General features: G+C 46.0%; 1 protein-coding gene across 3 annotated transcripts in view; it reads left to right on the top strand.

Annotated features, from left to right (window-relative positions):
- Mcu (mitochondrial calcium uniporter) overlaps positions 1-12,124 on the top strand; it is a 170,426-nt gene extending 158,302 nt beyond the window's left edge. For all 3 annotated transcript variants that reach the window (XM_030245012.1, NM_001033259.4, XM_006513468.2), the window contains 4 exons: positions 2,299-2,459; positions 3,959-4,162; positions 7,786-7,902; positions 10,250-12,124. In XM_030245012.1, coding sequence (XP_030100872.1) covers positions 2,299-2,459; positions 3,959-4,162; positions 7,786-7,902; positions 10,250-10,327 — 560 coding nt within the window. In that variant the 3' untranslated portion in view covers positions 10,328-12,124. The remainder of the gene's footprint in view (positions 1-2,298; positions 2,460-3,958; positions 4,163-7,785; positions 7,903-10,249) is intronic.
- The last annotated feature ends 2,141 nt before the right edge of the window (positions 12,125-14,265 follow it).

Below are 14,265 nucleotides of genomic sequence, written 5' to 3'. Positions count from 1 at the left end.
TATTGTTGTTTTGTTTTTAAACTAACACATATTTGCTAAAACAATGTAAACCTTATTTCAAATGCTGTGATAAAGCACCATGACCAGGGCATGTTATAGAAGGGCTTGTCTGGGCTCATGGTTCCAGTGGAATGAAAGTCAAGACCATGATATCAGAGAGCGTGGCAGCAGGCAGGGCAGGCAGGCAGGCAGGGCAGGCAGGGCAGGCAGAAAGGCAGGGCAGGCAGGGCAGGCAGAAAGGCAGGCAGAAAGACAGGCAGAAAGACAGGCAGAAAGGCAGGCAGAAAGACAGGCAGAAAGGCAGGCAGAAAGGCAGGCAGGGCAGGCAGGGCAGGCAGAAAGGCAGGCAGAAAGGCAGGCAGGAACTGGAGCAGCACCTGAGAGCTCACATCTCGACCCAAAAGCAGGCAGCCGTGAGCACACTGAGCATGGCTAGAAGCTCTCAAAGCCCACTTCTCATATATAACACACCCCTCCATCAAGGCCACACCTAATCTTCCCCAAACAGTTCCACCAACTGGGGACCAAGCATTCAAACACATGAGCCTCTGGGGCCATCCCCATTCAGACCACCACAGCAAGGGGTACTATTTGGGAGAGAATTCTTTTAACCACAGGTAATTCATTTCAGCTTCAGGGTTTATCTTTTCAAATGAGAAATGAGTTGCAGGGGAGTACTGGGGTGACAGCAGCTACATCTTAGCTCAGCTCCTGGCCTGGGAGTTGGGAGCAGTGGGTCCCACCAAGTCACACCAAGGTTCTGGACAGGTTACAGGAGAAATACCGTCTAGAATGTAGTGTCCGTGGAAATTCTGTGTTCCCATGTGAGCTTGCAGCTTTGCCTCACGGAGGATCCTGTTGTCACGGATGACTTCAAGAGACCTCACAGAGGTCTTGTCTACATCACTGGTGACTCTGAAAGCATTGACTGAAGCTCTGGAAGATTCGATGCTTTACCCTCTGTTCTCCAGCCTACGTCCTGGCCTTACACAGATTCCTTCGTTGATTAACTTTTGTGATAGTTATGTTGAAAGATATTTTCAATAGATGGTTAATGTTCTTTGGGCTGTGTTTCGATCTGGGAAAGGACTGGTCAGGGCTTGGAATGTAGCTGAGTTTTTATTAGAGACTCAAAACACATTTTAGGTTTTTGGAAACACTGCTGCCCATAATAGAAGATACTGAGTCAAAGAGTTTAATCTTCTTGGTCATTTTCATAACTATGTCCTTCACAGCATGATACTGAGGCCAAAACAGCTATTCTCTGCCTTCACTAAACAAGGTTGAGTAGAAAAGTTGGTTGGTGTGCTGGGGGGGTGGGGGGGGTGGGAAACAGTGAGCATTATTAGGTGATGATAGTGAAGGTGTATGTATGTATATATTGCCCTTATCATTTGCAATTTTGAAATGCTATATATTTTTTCCTCAGAACTGTCTAGGAAAAGCATAAACAAAAATGTCAAGGACCGGGGATAAATGACAGACCAACCATTTAATAAAGAGTCTTAATGATAGTGACACTGACGCTCCTGCCTGGTTTTGAACATGTGTCCTAAGGTTTTTGTGCTCCTCTGTCTGTTGGGACTATTGCTGTTTTTAGGACTGGGGATTGATCACATGGCCTGGTATGCTAGATGAGTTCCCCAGCCACACCCACCACTGGGCGTTACCCTTCCCGTTTCCCTTGGCCATGTCTGTGTTCGTAGTACTTGTACGTTCATGAATAAAATAATGGGTGTTGATTACAAAGTTTTCAAGTTGCCCTCATGTGAATTTACTTCCTTGATATGTAGACTGATTTTAAAAAACAAACAGACAAACAAACACCAGTTATTCAGTTTAATGCCGAAGGCCTCCTGTTATGGATGGAACCGCTTGAGGCCTTGTCATTTCCTAATAGTTCTGGGAATAGCAATTCATCATTTGCAGTGTTCAGTGTTGATCGACATTTTTATTTACTTATGTCGGTGCCCAGGCGCACATACTGTGAGTGTGTGCGTACGTGTGCACATGTGGAGGTCAGAGGACAACCTGTGGAAGTCACTTCTCTCCTTCCACCATGCTGTTCCCTGGGATTGAACTCGGGCCATCAGGCTTCACCAAGCTGGCACATTTGCCCACTGAGCCATCTCCTGGCTAAGATATTCAATCATCATTTTATTTTATTTTATTTTATTTTATTTTAAGGTACCATGTCATTTTTTGTTTTATTTTATTTAAGGTACCATATCTTTTTTTATTATTATTCCTCTCTCATCCATCACCTCCTGACCCCAGTTACAAACCTCTCTCCTCCAGACCTCCTAAGCCATGAAGATGCAGCGACGCTGAACGACGTGAAGACCCTGGTCCAGCAGCTGTACACCACACTGTGCATTGAGCAGCATCAGCTTAACAAAGAGCGGGAGCTCGTGGAGAGGTTAGAGGACCTCAAGCAGCAGCTGGCCCCCCTGGAGAAGGTGAGCCCCCCTCCAGGCTCCCCTGCACTACCCTCTCTCCCCAGTACACATGGCTTCTGTGTCTCACTTCAATACAACTGGGACCACTCAGTCAAATTGGTCCATTAACTTTTTTGGTCCAAAGTTTCAATCACAGCCAAAATAAAGGGAATTGTCTGGAGCACAGTAAGAGACCAAGAGCACTGAGGTCCGTTGTGCCGCCCCGTACCAGATTCACCGGCACTGATACAGAGACTAGAATTACTGCTGACCCTGAGAGCTTCTGATTGTGGATAGGTGAATAGAGTCAGTTTTCTCCTTTAGTGTGGGTCCCAGGGATTGAACTCGTGTCACCAGCCTTGCTGGCAAGCTCCCTTACCCACTGAGCATCTCACCGGCCACTGTGATCCAGGCTTTAGTGTGTTATTCATATACCTGTGCAGGTCTATACTTACACACAAAGGACAATCAGAAGTAATATAATGTCCTAATACAGCCCAGGCCCATGGTTGATTTTTCTCCTTTACACTGTTTAGAATATTTTGTAACAAACACGTTAGCTTGAATGTTTATAGTGTTGCAGGTGCAGACACAGCTCATTCACTGATGGGGATACAGCCTGAGAAATGTCTAGGAGAGATTCCACTGTGGGAACCTCACAGAGTATATTTGCACAGGCATAGATGGTCAAGGTCCTCATTCAGTTTGGCCTCTTGTTATAGCCTGAGATCTGGTCGCCCTACATGAATGAGGCTTGTGTAACAGCCTCTAACATAGCAGTAGAACGTATAGTTTAGAAAACACTTCCCCTGTAGCATACCTGTCCGTTGCCTACAAGAATCACGTCACCCTTTGATGTGCTAACAGTGCAGTGGCCTCACTTTCGCCAGCATCGCCACAAACACGGGACTCACACGCTGTCTTGGGGGAGCCGATCATACATGTGGTCCCTCACTGACCAAAACAACAGTGTGGCATGGGACTGTATTTTCATTTTAAGAAACTGGATAACTGGGACCGAGGAGCAGAATAAGCCCCTTTAATTTGGTGCCTGTGCTCTCGGAAGGATGGTTGTTACCACATTGATACCACCGTGTGTCACAGTCATGCAGTGTCCTTGCCTGTCTGCAGACCTCATCCCGAGTACAGTCACTCAGCATCCACAGACTGCTCACTGGCTTTCTTGTTCTGCCGTGAGGGGTTTGAACTGAAACTGATAATGGATGCCATCTGGCATACCCATCAGCAGACGTTACGGCTTTTATGCTTCTCTTTCAAGTTAGCCTTGCAGGTGGATGAGCCCACTTCCAGGGCAAACCTCTGATAGCACTCAGAAATCTTCTGTTCAGTGAACTCTGCCGCTGTTATTTAGGAAACCGGTTACGTCTGGGGGATTGACTGCAGCTTGTTGGTAGACCCTGTTCCGTTAGCGGATGTAGGGCAGTTAAAAAAAAAAAAAAAACAGCTGCGGAGTTGGTTCTAAAAGCCTGTGACTGATGTTGTCCACGTGTGCCCAATAGGTACGAATTGAAATTAGCAGAAAAGCAGAGAAGAGGACCACTCTGGTGCTGTGGGGAGGCCTGGCCTACATGGCCACCCAGTTTGGCATTCTGGCCCGGCTCACCTGGTGGGAGTACTCGTGGGACATCATGGAGCCCGTCACCTACTTCATCACGTACGGAAGCGCCATGGCCATGTATGCGTATTTTGTAATGACGCGCCAGGTGAGGACTCCTCTTCGCATCTCTTTTACCAACTGGGAATGGAGCCGACCAGGCCAGCTCTCAGTTATGGGTCGGCAAGGTTGGCTGCGCTCAACATAGAGAGGGATGTGTAGGACACGGCCTGGGCCACTAGGGTGCATGTGCAGAGTTGCTTCCAGAATTGAGATTGCGGTACGACAAGCATGGAAGTGTGCCTCCATAGGAGACGTGCTCACCATTTTGCTTGATATTTATTTCTTTGCTATTTGTAATATTATTTTTACAGTGCTGAGGCTCAAACCCTCATAGACACTAGACAGGTGCTCTGCCTCTGAGCTACCTCCCAGCCCTACTGGCCTGATTTTCTGTATTTATGTAATTACTGTAACAGTTGGGTGGTAACTGTCATAGATTTTTTATTGAATTTTAGGAATGGAGAATTCCTTATAATTAATCGAATGCATAGACTAAACTCTAAGCTGCTTCTGTGTACATTCAAGGATGTTTTGACTTCCCTAAAGAGGTGACCAGTAGGTACTCAGCCAGTTTACCTTCAGCCAGTTCGCTATCAACCAAGGCCAGCTTAGTGAATGCCAGTATCTAGAACCGAGTTTTGTTGACAGATTTTGTTGGTTCAAGTGTCATGGAAATCCATGGCGTCATTTTGAGAAGTATGATGGATTATAGCTTTTTGAATGTGCCGGTGATCGAACTGAGAGTCTCTCGTATGCTAGACACACGCTCTACCGCTGAGCTGAACCTAGACACACACTCCACCACTAAGCTAAACCTGAACCCCACACTCCACCGCTGAGCTAAACCTGAGCCCCACCTCCACCGCTGAGCTGTATCTGAGCCCCACCTCCACCGCTGAGCTGTGCCTGAGCCCCATGCTCCACTGCTGAGCTGTGTTGTACCTGAGACCCGCGCCCTTGTAGCACTTGTCTCTATGTCTCTCATACTGGATCTAAGCAGCATAGCCTTGAATAACAAACATTTGAAGCAGCTGAGACACACAAGACTCCCCAGGTTCCCTTTTCTGTCTAAAGCAGACTAAGAGCTGCTTCCTGCGGCTGCTTTTGAACTGGGCATGTCCCTCCTGCCGTTAGATCAGTGACTGTGCCTCTAGGGTTGTGTGGGGGTTGTAATGAACCTTTCCCAGCCTCCCATACATACCTAGCAGGGAAGGCAGAAAGTGGACTGTCCAGTCCTCTGAATGCTTACCCGGGTCTGCTGTGATCCTGTGACTCACAGCAGTCACTGAGGGAGCAGAGCTGGCAAGCATGCCATCCGCCCAGCAGCCTGCCTCAGTTTCCCTCTTCCTCCTCCTCAGCCAGGGCTTTCACAACTGATGCTGTCCATTCTTAAATGACTCTCAGCTCACCTGTGTTTGCACTGTGTTCTAGTCCCCAGGGGCCCCTCCTCTCCCCTCCCCTCCTCTTCCCTCCTCTGCCCTCCTCTGCCCTCCCCTCCCCATGCCAGTCTTCAGTATGGAATGCTCTCCTTGTTCCTTTCCATTCTATTTCAAGGCTTACTTGAATTTCCACCTTTCAGAAACGTCTAACCAGTTTCCTACAGCTCCTTGTCTCCCGTTTCCCGTGAAACACTGCAGTGTATTATTCTATTGTTCTTGCACTGTGCGTTATCACAATTATTAGTTCAGTGTCTTTTCCTTCAAAGGAGACTATAATATCTTTTACGTGTGTGTGTCTGTGTGTGTGTGTGTGTCTGTGTGTGTGTGTGTGTGTGTGTGTGTGTGTGTGTGTGTGTAAAGCTGTGGTTTGCTTGCTTTGGGGAACAGGTTCACACTTTGTAACTCAGTGTGGCCTGGCATCTGCCTGGGCCTTCAGTGTGCCATGGTTACTCATGTGCTCCACCACACCTGCATAGCCTGGTGTCATCCACATCTCACTCCCTTGTTCTATAACATGTGTGGTTCCTTATATCTCAAGGACTGAATGAAGTGAACAAATGAAAATAAAAGGCAGCCACACCCTTGGGCACACACTAGAACCTTTCCAGTTACATCTTAAATTCAGAAACTCTTTGATGTATTCTTTCCAGTCAGTCAGCAAAATTTTTAAAATGGCATTTCCCTATGGATTTTGCATTTCTTTGATTATGAAAAGATTAAGCCCTCTCACATCTGCAAAAATGTCTGTGCACCTTTTTCCGAGGTGAATCATATATTTTATATCAAAAAGCATGAATATATAGCCACTCATTTAGTTAGTCTCAATTCTGTAACTACATACCCATTCTACAGATGAAGAAGTAAGGCTTGTTAGGAAAAGAATTACATGTTGAAAACCGTAGGCCCAGGAACTGAACCCGAGTGTGTCCTGCCCCCAAGCTTCCCTTCCTGATAAATGTTTATATCCCGTTTCCCTCTGTTGAGTTCATTTGTGAGTAGTTATTTCTGAAAACGAAGTCACCTGGATCTAGAATAACAGTAGAAATACCAGCGGCGGGGGCTGCAGAGATGGCTCAGCGGTTAAGAGCACTGACTGCTCTTCCAAAGGTCTTGAGTTCAATTCCCAGCAACCACACGGTGGCTCACAGCCATCTGTAATGAGATGGGATGCCCTCTTCTGGTGTGTCTGAAGACAGCTACAGTGTACTTACATATAATAAATAAATAAATCTTTAAAAAAGAAAAGGAAAGGGAAGGGAAGGGGAAGGGGGAGAGGGAAGGGAAAGGAAAGAAGAGAAAAGAAGTATTCTTGCGCATAGGTAACAGAGGCCGGGGAGTATTGCAAGTTCAAGGTCATCCTGATGTACACAGAGACTTGCTTGGGCTGGTGGGAGGGGCTGAGGGGGTGGCACTGCCCCAGAGAGCTCTGCTTTGTACACGCTCACTGGGGCTCTGCATGACTGCGGTGTTAGTCTGGAACACAGTGGCAGCTCTTCATTATCTTGTACTCGTAGCTTTAATGCTGTGTCTGTCCTGTGTCCCTGCTCCACTGGACTTCCAGAGTATTGTTACTGCCCCCAAGTGACAAGTTATGACATAGCAGTAGTAACCAGTTTGGTCACACCTCTGACCAGAAACATCAGCCGGTTAAATGTACATAATTCCTTAGGCTAAATATTGGCTTACCTAACTAGCATCTCTAATTAGCACCATGAGCTAAATGACTGTTAAGCAACATCTAAACACTTCAGGATCATTACAATGACACACTACATTCATTCTCAGCCTGAAGAATCTTTGTAAGACAGCAAATTCCTTGAAAGAAGAAGATCTGGTGAGTCCAGGCATGCTAGCACATACCTGCAATCATCCCAGCTTCAGTCGTGGTAGAGGAGACAATAACACTCTGGTGGGCTACAGTACAATACCACGAAGCACTGGAAATGAATAGACTCTGGCCGAGAAAGAGCAACCAAAGCCTGGAACAGGGCAAGTGTTCGTAGTCCCGGCTGCCTGCGGGGATGAGGGAAGAGGATAGCTTGAGCCCAGGGAAACACAAAGGCAAACAACATTTAAGAAATAACTAAATATGTAACACAGCATGTGGGTCTGTCTATGAATGCTTATTGTATTGAGTCTAACCAACAGTGAATTATCAACCAGCAGTTAATAAATGTCTTTAGAATACTACTATTGAGGACTAATGGCTAATTTCTCCTTTGTGTTGTAGGAATATGTTTATCCAGAAGCCAGAGACAGACAATACTTATTATTTTTCCATAAAGGAGCCAAAAAGTCACGTTTCGACCTAGAGAAATACAATCAGCTCAAGGATGCAATTGCTCAGGTAAGTCCTATGAGAATTAAACGAGCCCAGCCCTGTCTTCAATAGCATTGTTATCGTTGATAACCGTGGTCCTGCAATCGGGCAGGCGGAGGGAAGGAGACGGCGACCGTTTCCAGTATAAAGGTGGTTAATTAAAACTTTATTTAGCTAAAAGGTTGTTTTTTGGTTTTTTAAGGGGGTTGGCTTCCTGTTAGAAGGATATATTTCTGTTTGTTTGTTTGTTTGTTTGTTTGTTTTAAGGCAGTGGCCTCTGTGACCCAGGCTATCCTTGAACTCACTGTATAGCAGTTGGGAATGAATCAAACTCCTGGTCCTCCTGCCTCCACCTTCCTTTAGGATTGACTCCACCGAAGGTTTAGGAGATGCTGAGGGTTGAGGTGAGAACCCCAGGCTTGCTGGGCAAGTGCTCTGTTGGCAGAGCTGCCCCCCGGCTGGCTTTGCTGTTTGTGGTTGAAGAGACAGGTCTGGATGCCCGCCTTAGGCTGGCCTGTGACTCCAGGTGACACTCCAACCTCAGCCTCTCAGGCACCTGTACACTGTGTGCCCTCACCGTGATGAAAATGGTGAGCCCCAGCTGTGCTGTTGACACAAACACACTGGAATTTTTAGAGCTATTTTTTTTTTCCTTTTTTCATAGTCAGTTCTTCAGACCCTTTTTTTTTTCTGTTTTCTTGTTGTTTTCCTCTTCTATTCTCTCTACAATGACTGATCCAAAGTCTTTCCAAGTCAACTGGATGGACGCTAAAGCCAAAAGCAAACTGCACTGTGGGAGAGCCGAGGAGGGCTGGGCAGGGTACTCGTGAGGTCATTCCGGGGGATGCGTTTTAAAGACACGCTTCCTTTCCACAGAAGCCCCTCTTTCAAACTCCTGCAGTCCCTTTAATTTGGGTGACTAAATCCTCATTTGTTCCCCATAGTCTTGAGATTGCAGAGGTTTTCAACAGTTACCAGAAGGCCTTTCTTCCTTAGAGTGTTTGGCTGCCCTTCTCTGGTGTGTTTGTGTGTGTGTGTGTGTGTGGTATACGTGTGTGTCTGTGTCTGTGTGGTGTGAGTATGTGTATGTCCATGTCTCTCTGTGGTGTGTGTGTGTCTGTTGGTGGGGAAGGTTGTGGTATGTGAGTGTATGTCCATTTATGTGTGTTTTGTGTGTTTATCTGTGTAATGTATTTGTGTCCATGTCTGTGTGAATGTGTTTGTATGTGTGTCTCTGTCTCTCTGTATGTGTCTGTGTGTGTGGTACATATGTATGTGTCTGTGTGAGTGTGTCCGTGTGTTTGTGAGCATATGAGTGTGTGTGTCTGTGTGTGGTACATATGTTTGTGTGTCTCTGTGTGTGTGTGTACATCTATGTGTAAATGAGTGTGTGTGTAATCTGTGCATGTCTTATGTGTGTTTGTAAGTGTGCATGATCATGTACATGTGAGTATGTGTAGTGTGTGTGTAAGTGCACATTGCCTTCTGTGGCTGTGCATGAGGTCATTCTGAGCCACAGGTAATACTGACCAGTCATCTCTAGTCCAGTACAAATAGAGGAACGTTAGCCCCACCCATGCTAATTAATACAACTACTTAAGGATGAGACCCAAGCATGTGACAGGCTCTAAAGATGCTTCAGTTGACTGCACATCTCCCTTTAATGCTGTTGTAGCAGTGTTAGACTCACACCTGTAATCCTAACCCTGAAGTCTGAGATAGGACGGCTTCTATGAGTTTGAGGTTAACCTAGGCTACAGAGTGAGACTATCTCAAAAGTCAACAACAAAGCCAAGCAGTGGTACACACCTTTAACCCCAGCATTCAGGAGGCAGAGGCAGGCAGATCTCTTGAGTTCAAGACCAGCCTGGTGTACAGAGTGAGCTCCAGGACAACCAGGGCTACATAGAAAAACCCTATCTTAAAAAAAGAAAGAGAGAGAGAGAGAGAGAGAGAGAGAGAGAGAGAGAGAGAGAGAAAGAGAGAGAGAGAGGAAGAAAGAAGAAAGAAAAGAAAAGAAAAAAGGAAAAAACAACAAAAATTCAATGACTGAGTAAAATAACTTAAATAGATATTGAATGAATAAATAATCTTAAATGCCAGAGATTAAGACTGTCTCCTCCTAAAGGCTTATGGAGACATGCTGTCACGTATGTCTGAGATGGCCCCTGCATCCTTAGGCTGGGCTCCTTATATCCCCTGGGCAGGTCTTTGCTGAGACTGGGTGGGCAGCTCTGCCTTGGGCTAAAGTCTTAGGGTTTTCAGAGTCCCTGAGAGGATGGTAAGAAAGGAGAGTGGTTGCCTGTCTCAGTAGGCACTGATGTTGCTGTGGGCTTCGTTGGCTGCCCTTCCTCACCCGTTGTTTCTATTTTAGGCAGAAATGGATCTTAAGAGACTGAGAGACCCATTACAAGTACACCTGCCCCTCCGACAGATCGGAGAAAAGGAATGATCCGAGATGACCGTGAATCCCGGCAGAGAGTGCGCCTGTTTGTAACTCACGCCGTTTTAATTAAAGCATGGCAGGTGGAGGCTGGGGTAGAGGGTTTTTACCTTTAATTCTAAAAACAAAACACAAAAAGGATCTTAGGGAATAAAGGGATCTTAAATGCTGAGGATCCAGCATCATGGAATCCAAGTGCAAAGGGCTTAGCGAGTCTTGTCTTAAGCATCTCCATTTCGGATGAGAGTGAAGACTCCGTCGCAGCTGGGCGGAGGATGTTGGGTGTTTGCTTCTTGCATCTTTGCAGGGTCTGCGGAACACTAACACACCAGCACCCCACTCAGCTCCAGGTTTTTGTTTTTGTTTTTTAATTTAAAGTTTCTTATTTTTGACATAGGAATAAATAAGTGTATAAGAAAATCAAATCTTCTGATTCATGAATGGCAGAGTCTGGGCCAGTGCGGCTAGCCTTCATTTTAAGCTGGACCTGGCCTTCATTTTAAGCTGGACCCGGTCTCTGCAAAGGTACCAGAATCTCTCGGCCCTGCACCCCTTTTCTGACCACCTACCTACCTGCAGATCCTGGTTGGTTGGTCACACTGCTTTTAACCACATAATCATTGGAATTAAGTTATGATTGTTTGATGATTGACACTTGGATTATCTCTTAATGAGATCTCATGTCTATCTCCCCGGGGCTCTGAATCAATGTCTAGAAGTCACTGGCAATACTGCATGAGGGTTTTTGTTGTATTTTTTTCCTTTTTTTTTTTCTTTTGGTTTTTTTTTTTTTTTTTTTTTACTAATTAGTCTTGAGAGGAGGAAAAATTCCTTCCTTTATATACTGATCCCATTGATAACCCCCACTTCCTGCACACCACGGATCAGAAGGCCCGTGCTCATCCATATTACCAAAAGAGGAGGATGTAAGGTTTACAGATCGGCTAAAAATCAGGCTCCGAGTCTATTTCAGACCAAGAGACTCTGGGTTAATCTAACACACACGTCATCATGTGCTCTCACAACTCCACCACCCCAGCTGCTGGAAATCAAGGGCGGATCTCAAAGGCTGCAGCTATCTTTTTACCAGGAATATCTTCCTATGGCTTCCTTTAGCCTGTCTTCTCCACCCCGTTTATTTTTATCTTAAACAGAGAGACAGGAGAATTACTCTTACACTCTGATAGAGTGTTTTCTACCATCTTCCCAGATGGTCCCTGCGCTCGAAGTCAAAGCACTCTGCCTAGTGGCCTGTTTTTAACTGTTCTGGGGACAGGATGGCAAGGAGGACGGGGGCTTGCCACACGACCGATTGATTGGGTGTTTGGTTTTGGTTTGCTTCCTTCCCATGATTCACCCCGCCTCATGGGACAAGGAGTTTCTTTTTCCTCCTCCTTTGGGGATCATTGTATATGAAAGAAAACCTTTGAATGACAAACCCAGACTCTAGGTGCCTTGCAGAGGTTGAAGGCCAGCCACGCCACTGCTTCCACCACCAGCCGCCACTGGCCTGCCAGAGAAAGGATGCATGTCTCGGTCCCCAGCCCGCCTCCTCCTTCCTTCCTGTCCTTCAACCTCTCCCCTGTTTCTTTTCCTTGTGCAGATTATTTTTAAGCCATCTATCCTGTTTGTGTGCAGGGTTCTTAAGAAGGCATGGCACAGTGCAATGAGCAAATCCTCTGAGTGTGGGAGGCGGGGGGTGGGCGAGCAAGATGTTGGACACGTGTACAATCCTGTATCATTTATGAAATATGTATAAAAAGCAATGTACCTTCCGGAACAATAAATACTTATTCAATTTTTGAATCATGGCATCTCGTTCTTTACAACAAAGCCAGAAAGATCCTGCCTTTCCTGTGATTGTAGCTGGGAAGATTTTTCTGTCTAAAGTTTTATCTTATATAGGCTAGGTATGGTGGCACACACATTTAATCCTAGTATTCACTCTGGAGGCAGAGGGGCAGAGGGGCAGAGGGGCAGAGGGGCAGAGGGCCAGAGGGCCAGAGGGGAAGAGGGGCAGAGAGGCAGAGAAGCAGAGAGGTAGAGGCAGAGGCAGAGGCAGAGGCAGAGGCAGGTGGATCTCTGTGAGTTCTAGACCAGCAAGAGCTACACAGTCAGAGCCTGTCTCAAAAAACAAAGCTGGAAAGATGGCTCAGCAGGTAAGAGCACCGACTGCTCTTCCAGAGGTCCTGAGTTCAATTCTCAGCAACCACATGGTGGCTTACAGCCATCTGTAATGGGATCCGGTGCCCTCTTCTGGTGTGTCTGGAGACAGACGGTGTACATGCAAACATAAAGTAAACCTAAACAAACAACAACAACAAAAACCCAGACACAACAAAAATAAATCAAAGTAGATTTTATAGAAATAACAATATCAAAGCAAACTTTCTTGCTAGAGCCTGTATATCACTAATTCTTCCCAAACATGAATAGATATTCCCAAGTTTTCAGAGCCACCAAGAGGTCAAGTGGCCTCTATAGCCAGTATAAAGCTGCACTGAAACTGGTGTCCTCGCCCTTTAATGTATAGGGAAGAAAACAAAATCACTTCTATGTCATTCTGCCTTGATTACCTGGTACTCCAGAAAGCTGCTCTAAGATAAACCAAAGTAAATATTCACTATTTCAGAAACTGAATCAAATTTATAATGATCACTAAATAGGAAATTACCATGGGGAACCACATTGTCAAAGGGTGCATCTGACAACAACACCAACACAACAACAACAACATGGTGTCTGGCCCCTCTGGTAAAGAGCCTGCAGAGCCATTGTCCTTCCCTGCAGCTTACAGAGCCTCGTGGGATACCTCTGAGGTAAGAGGAGTGTAAAGTAGGGAAGGGTGAAACTGTTTCACCATTGACTGTGTGCAACATTCTGTTCAACTTTGCCTGGGGGATCTGAGGCAGATGAAGGGCAAACTGTGGTTGGGCTTCTCCTCTCGAAAAGGGCGAGCAGTTGTTCTTTCTGCAAATGCCTGTGCTGTTTCTGCAAATGCCTGTGCTGTCTGTAAGATGTGGGTGTAACATCTACCTCGGTAGAGGTTCATGGGAAATGATGGAGACAATGGATGAGCTCTGTTACTTCACAAAGTATCCACTAAGTAGTAGATACCAGTGTTACACGGTGCTTCACAAAGTATCCACTAAGTAGTAGATACCAGTTGAAAGCAAAGGTAAACAGAACGGCCATAAGACTCAGCAATTCCACTTCTAGGTATGTGTCAGAAAGAACCTGAGGATTCAGATGACTGCGTTATTCAGTTCAGCCAAAGGGCAGAAAAAAATGCCAAGTGTCCCTCAGCGCGCTTCTACAGATAGAGTGGCAACAGATGGCTGGATGTGACCGTGAAAGACAGAAGTTCTGACATGCTAGAACATGGATGAACTGTGACGATCACATGCTAAATGGAAAAAAGTCATTAAAATCATTATGGTTCCACTTGTGTGAAATATCTAATCAAATTCACAGAAGTATAAATGATAGTTTGCAGGGAGATTTTTATGTTAGGGATAGTTGTTGTATTTAAAGCTGCGAATTTTCACTAAAGACAGACTGAGCAGTGCCGATCTGTCACTGGGTGTGGCAATGCAGTTTGGCTGAGGGGACTTGCTGAGGCCAGCAGAGGGTCCTCAGAGAGGATCTGCACCTCCCAGAAGGTTGTGGAACTGAACGTTCTTCTACCTCTGTGCGCGCATTCTGTTGAGATGGTGGTCCAGAGGAGCCATTGCTCTGGAGAAAGAACAGGAAGAGAGGAGGCTAGATCCCAGGTAGGCCTTTAACTCCAGTGACACGTCCCAGCTATAACTGTTTGTCTCTTTCTTCATTCATGTCTATGCATCTTATTTAATGACCCACTGAGTAGTTTAAACAAGGGCCATCTGCGTGACCACAGAGCCGCCCAAGAGAGCCTGGTGATGTCGGTGACGTCCCCTCTCCCAGAA

The sequence above is a fragment of the Mus musculus genome, chromosome 10 (genome assembly GCF_000001635.26).
Source record: "Mus musculus strain C57BL/6J chromosome 10, GRCm38.p6 C57BL/6J".
Taxonomy (NCBI): Eukaryota; Metazoa; Chordata; class Mammalia; order Rodentia; family Muridae; genus Mus; species Mus musculus.
Note: the sequence above shows the minus strand (reverse complement) of the source record. Positions and strands in the feature narration are given on the sequence as shown.